Source organism: Egretta garzetta, unplaced genomic scaffold (genome assembly GCF_000687185.1).
Source record: "Egretta garzetta isolate BGI_Z169 unplaced genomic scaffold, ASM68718v1 scaffold10, whole genome shotgun sequence".
In the NCBI taxonomy this organism is placed as follows: Eukaryota; Metazoa; Chordata; class Aves; order Pelecaniformes; family Ardeidae; genus Egretta; species Egretta garzetta.
The window spans coordinates 42,691-48,996 of NW_009258268.1; the positions used below are offsets into that span (position 1 = coordinate 42,691).

Below are 6,306 nucleotides of genomic sequence, written 5' to 3' on the forward strand. Positions count from 1 at the left end.
CTACAAGCTGCAAGTGAACCATCATACTTGATCTATGAACTCTTTGCTTAAATAGAAGAATATCGCAAGTGAGAATTCTTTGTATTCATGAATATGTTTAGGAAAAGATAAGATCTGTCAGACAAGGCAGCCTTATTTTTTTTTTTCCCTATGGATGAATGAGGTAATCCAGGAAACAAACAATACCCAGCCATCTGAATGTCTTTGTTAGACTATAAATTCTACCTTGTTTTAAAAATTTAATGGTTATAAAATTGTTATTAGAAAAATAGTCGTGCTTCCATGAAGTGCATATGTAGTTTCATGATCATATTGTATTAGAACATAATTCTTTAGTTCAATGAATGGTTCAGAGAAATATTGCACAATGTGCTTTAGAATATAGATATAGGAGAATGGATTTAATTTAAGTAATTTATTAATAACTCAAAACTTTCCTTTTTAAGGGAGCAAGTATATCAGAAATTAAGAAACAGTACCGTGCACTATCACTAAAATACCATCCAGATAAAGGAGGAGATGAAGTTATGTTCATGAGGATTGCTAAGGCCTATGCAGCGTAAGTTTCTTTTTTTATTTACAAAAAATGGGAACTTGGTTTTACAGGGATGGAAGCCTCTCATGTAATAGCAGGGATGACCTAAGCAGCCAGGCAAAATGTGTTTGGATATGTAATGAAAGTCAAAACATGTCTCGGTTCAGTGCATACTTGCTCTGTACAAGATAGGATGGATAACTTGTTTAGCAGCTGTCAGAATTCTGTAAGGTGTTAGGTCTTTGTTTTAAACTTCCATTTCACCTAGAAAAGTGTTTCCAGTGTGATACAGTATTAAATCTTAAAGATGACAAAGAATAAAATGGATCTTGTGGTTTTTAATGAACCAGCCCTGTCGCAGCAATTCTGAAGTGTTGCTTAGAAAAGAAATATACTGTTCATTGCACCTGGTGATAAAGCCAGAGTGTAAGAGAGTATTTTTAACTCTGTTCCCATCTAGCGACAAAGATGTTTCATTCTGGTTCTGACTTGATTTTCTCAGCTCCCCCACGTCCCTTTTAATTTGCACTTGCCTTGCAATCCTGATTTTTCACTCAGTGACTGTTTCATATTAGCTACATCATTCTTAAAAGCTGAATCTTCAAATCTTTTCCTCCAGAGTATTTTTTGGCCTTACCTCTGCTTATAGCTTTTTTTTTCTCATCTGAGAGATAATGTGTAATATTAGAATTCGTTATAAAGGAACTCCCTTTTTATTGAATTTTTCCATAATCAAGATGTGGGTTTGGGTTTTGTAACGCTGTTCATACGTAGAATGTTAATACAGCTTTATATTCTTTTCTGCTCTAAATGATCATCTGTCAGAGTCCAATACTCTCTGACCAGGTTCTTTTAGATATTCCATGTGTGGAGCCTGTAATGTTTAATATCAGATTTGCTTATCTGAAGACAGCTGATGATTTAAGAGTGATACATTTGTGGTTTTAGTATATTTTGTAAGTTAGACTTCACAAAATACAGCAATTTCAATACACAGTTCAATCACAATATCAACGTGATTCCCATTACTGGTCTCTCTAAGCTCACTGTCACAATGCTGGGCATCCCCAGGCGCTGGGAAGGCATGTATGGGTTGAAGCCGGCTTGAGCCTGTTGTTCTCTTCAGAATTCTTCTGCTAGTTGTCTAGTTTTTATACTCTTACGTTGGTCTGAGCCAGGTATGTGCTTGCCCATGCTGGTCTTGCAAACTTGAGGAGACATTCATACTTTTTTTTTTTAGTGAACTCGAGAAGAAAGTCAGTTGTCTATGTGGTTGACCTTACTGACTGAGTGTCCTGTTTGGGATGAGGTGAGAGGGTGAACCAACATCATCCTCGCTTGAACAGTTTTGAAATCATATTTTCTGCTTAGGCACATCTGCATCACTATGAAAGTCTCTTCAGTAGGATATTCTGGTATTGCTTTCTAAACTCCTGAAACATCTTGCTGCTTTGCTTTGCAAGCTAGCACTCAAATGCTTGATTATACAGTTTGATGCTTCAAATGCTAGTGCAAGGGCTGTGGCAGAGGCATGTCTTGAAGTAAACGACGGTGAAGTTCCTTAGCCATGCTTTCTTGAAAGAATATAAAAGCTACCCATTCAGTGAGTCTGCTTGTTAACAAATGTGAGACTTAGAAATGATCAGGAGATGTGACTCATTCACTGGGTTTCTTCTGTGAGACAAAATCTTCCGTATAGCGAATGCGTGGTGTTCTGTTTCCTAAAGCAGTATTCTTCCTGCTAGTAACAGGGATTCTGTTTGAGGTGCTATATTATTGCCAAGAAACTGTCATTACAGAACGGGCATAGAAACTATAAAATTTAGGAGGTGGTGTCTTAATTTATTTCTCTCTTCTTAAATATGAAACTAGGGAGTTCCAGGAAAAAAACCAACCAAACAAATGCATGCCATCAAAAGCCAGAAGTCTAGAGTAAGAGAATTAAAAGCCCATATGGACAACTTCTGCTGTATCAACTCATCTTGCATATTTACCTTCCTTCCAATGAAAGATAATGTTTTCAACCTCTGTTTCTTTCAAAATTTGCTGTACTGTAACCTGGCATTGAAAAGTGCTCTTTGATGGGTACAGAGGCACTCTCATGAAAGGGAGATGCGATTCTTCCATGTCCTGTACGAGGGTGCACCTTCTGTGTCTGATTTCTTCTGCTGTCGTAGTGCTAAAAGAATTTGCCTGTGTATCATGAAGGAATACAGCAGTATTGTTTCATATCAGATTTCATATAAACTATAGCAGAAGCTGTTTAGCTTGCCAGATCATCTCCGAAGGGTAGTATAAATGCTGAAGTTTCTGTAGGTTAATGATTTAGAGAAATTTCTTTACTTCTGTATTAACTTAATGTCTCTTCTTGAAACTAGCTTAACTGATGAAGAATCACGAAAAAATTGGGAAGAATTTGGTAATCCAGATGGACCACAAGGTAACAATTATGAATGACAGAAGTAATGTAATTTCTATGCATTGAGCTGTGTAGTATCTAATCATTTGAGAAGCACTCGGATCTTATTGTATATAGAACAACTTTCTCCTATGATTTGAAGCAATGCATCCGATCAATTCTTTGCTTGTGAAACTGGCTCTGTGGTGGTGGTGGGAGGGAAAGGCAGGAAAGAGTTTGCTTTCATATTTTTCAAGCTTCTTACCAGGGAAAAGAAGAGAAGGGTATTTTTTAATTATGCAGCTTCAGTAAGTATCTAGAGAGACTTGCCAATATTAAAATGAGGTCTCAGCAAAAAGTAGAATAATGCTCATCAGAAGCTTGCTAATTTTAAACATTTCTTAGTATTTATGATCAGATACTATAAATGTATACTGACAAATTAACAACTAGCCATAATGCAATAAACACACTTGGAAGGAATGTATGTGAGGGTATGTGTGTATTTGAATAAATACTGTATATGCATCTGTCTTCCATTTGCTGGAAGCAGTACTGTTTGAGCGTGGCTCTATGCTACCTTCATCTTGAGGAGTCCTGGTGATTATCCCTATGCTGGTAGATTGTTCCTGGGCAGGTAGCTATATGGAAATAATCCTGATGATGGTGTATTAAAGCTTTACAGTAGATGATCCAAATTAAAACCATTTAAGACTGCAAGTTAATAGATCCCTCCACTCCCATTTGCAGTTAAATGAGTTGCTTGTATAACATCTTCGTGAACGTTGTTTAAATGGACTATTTGTGAGGAAGAATATTGTGTATTTCTAGCTGCTTCTCCTGATATTCATTACAAGCAAAAAGAAATTGTGCCATCTGTTAGGACAGGCCTCCATAGATTTCTGTTGTTGATGCCCTGCAGTTTGCAGGACTAAGTTCTACTACATATCTACGTGGAATGAGTTAAGGCCAGCTTGGAAGTAATAAATGGAATTTGTAGCTTATTTGTGAAGTTACGAGGTGATGTGAGGGAACTCTGTGCTGGAAATTCTTCTTCTGAATTATACCCATCCAACGTGGGAAATTCGTTTTAAAAGAGGGGAAAAAAAAAAAACCCAAAACATCCCCTGAACCAGTGTTTCAAAGAAACAATCTTCCCTCCCCCTTCAAAAAAACAGCTGTGTCAGCTAAATCATAGTCTGACAAAGGCATTTCTGATGGACTAAGGTGCTGGTTCAGTTTCTTTAACCTCTGTGTCTTATAGCATAGCAAATTTCTTTCAGCTCATAGCTTCTCTTGGTTTCCTAGCCAGGCAAGTAGGAGGACTCTGTCCCTCTTCCTGCAGCATACAAATAAGATCTTGCTTCAGAAATGCTGTCACAATATCAGCAAAATTGTACTGTAAATTTTAGTCTGGTATGTGCACAAATAGTTTTCCTAAGACCTTTCCTGATGCTAAACTGTTCTTGGCATCTACAAGCTACTAACTTACGTGTTGCCAAGGCATAGGATTTCAAGTTAGTATGTCAGTGTCCTTGAATGGATCTGAGCTGGGACTTCAGAAAAAAAATTCAGCCAAAAGCTGAGAAATTAAAGTAATGAAGGTCCTTGTGCGGTTGGCTTGGCGATTGCTTTCACAAACTTAAGGGGCTCTGGATTCCTGAAGGGCAAAATGAAGTGATTCTTTGGTATGGTAGCAGCTTGTACTGTGAGTGTGAAGCCTCCTGCTCTCCCGAAACCCCAACTCAGACTATGGTGGAATTGGAGGTCTCTGCTTTGCTTCTAGGGGTCTCGTTGTTGCTTCATCTGAAGGGTGGGAAGAAGCCTGAAATTTTTTTTCTCTCCTAGCCTCTATTCTGTAACCTTGTTCCACACTGAAGTGTGAGGAGCTTTCTAATCTAGTGAAATTCATCTTCTCTTGATTTATACACTTGTAGTGCAAAAATCTGTACCCAAGCTACGTCCTCTAGTTTTTTAGGTCTGCATAGTCAAAGAATGGAGATGGTCCCTTTTATAGATATTCTGGGATGAGGTGAAGCATATCTAACCAAGTTAAATGAGGTACATCCCACCCTCTGTGCCCAGCACAGAGGAACAGCAAGCGCTATTCCTCTATCCAGCTGAAGCAGCATAGAGGTTTAGGGCAGGCAAACAAGATTTTCTTGTCTTTGCATGACTTGCTCCTTTAGTAAAACACTGAGTGTACAAAATCATTTGAAGAGTGTTTAAAAGCAGGTGGGAGAGTAAAAAGATAGGCTTTTAAGAACGTAAGGCAGTTTTAGCAGACATTTCCCCTTGGTGTTTGCTAGTGCTGCAGCTCTGAGCATGGATGGGGGCAAGGAGACTCTTAGACCAGAAGAGAGAAAGCTTTGTACTAAACTAATTCTGTTCCCAGAACAGTTTGGAGCTACAATCCTAAAGGTCAAAAATATTGTGGGGAAACTGAAATTGATACTGCCATTAAGACACATTACATTTTTAGTAGATTCTTCTATAAATCCTTAACCATTAACATAGAGGGAAATGTCTCCAGACACTTTTCCAGAGCAGGGAGTTTCTGTAACTTAGTGTGGTGAATTCACTGGGTGTTACTCTGAACTCCTAAGCTTGAGGTGTGATCAAGTCCTCCAGAAGTTTAATTTGAGTCTCAACAAATAGCAGTTTCTGACTTAATGACATAGAAGGCACATTAGGCTTGTGCATAACAACTGGTTGTCTGAATTGATGGCTGTCACAGTCTGTTGGAGGCAGTACCGGCATAGTACCTAAGTACATAGGGGGTCATAGTCTGTCCTTATTTAAAGCAGTATTCCTCATTGATACCTGCTAGTGCTGAGGAAAACATGGGTTTTTGTTTTTGGGTTTTGGTGTTTTGTTTTTTTTTTTTTTTTTTTAAGCAAGCCCTAGAAATTTGTAAAGTCTTTTTCTCTTTTTTTTCTTGGTTTCCTAGAACTTTCAGTGTTGGGATAGGTACTATTTGCAAAATTCAATTTATTACTGCTAAAGCGTCTGAAGGCAAGCTATTTTATGCTATTCTATATTCAGATATGTGTACCATAGATGTTGTAGTTAGAGAACCATGTCTTCTTTCTGCAGCATAACTCCTTTTGAATTGAAAAGTGTTCCTTTCTCTTTCTTACCAAATCGTACAGAAATTTGAACCTGCAGAGGGGTTTGTTTTTACAATTTACAGCTTAGAACACTTTCCTAAATTTACAAACAAATAAAACTTCTTCCATAGAGTTCATTTGCTCAAACAGTTTTCTTGCAGTTCATGTATTCACTGAACTATAAGTATTTAAACTGCTGAAAACTCTGCCAGGCAGAGCTCATAAATCTTTCCATCTGTGAAATTTTTCTCTTTTCTCCCCCC

At 37.8% G+C, this 6,306-nt stretch overlaps 1 protein-coding gene across 4 annotated transcripts in view; it reads left to right on the forward strand.

Moving 5' to 3' along the window:
* The window catches only part of SEC63 (SEC63 homolog, protein translocation regulator), a 42,059-nt gene that overhangs the window by 4,676 nt on the left and 31,077 nt on the right, over nucleotides 1-6,306 (forward strand). For 3 of the 4 annotated variants that reach the window (XM_035888779.1, XM_035888768.1, XM_035888777.1), the window contains exons 3-4: nucleotides 447-559; nucleotides 2,914-2,975. In XM_035888779.1, the coding sequence (XP_035744672.1) occupies nucleotides 528-559; nucleotides 2,914-2,975 (94 nt within the window). In that variant the 5' untranslated portion in view covers nucleotides 447-527. The remainder of the gene's footprint in view (nucleotides 1-446; nucleotides 560-2,913; nucleotides 2,976-6,306) is intronic. The other variant, XM_035888771.1, reaches the window with a different exon arrangement.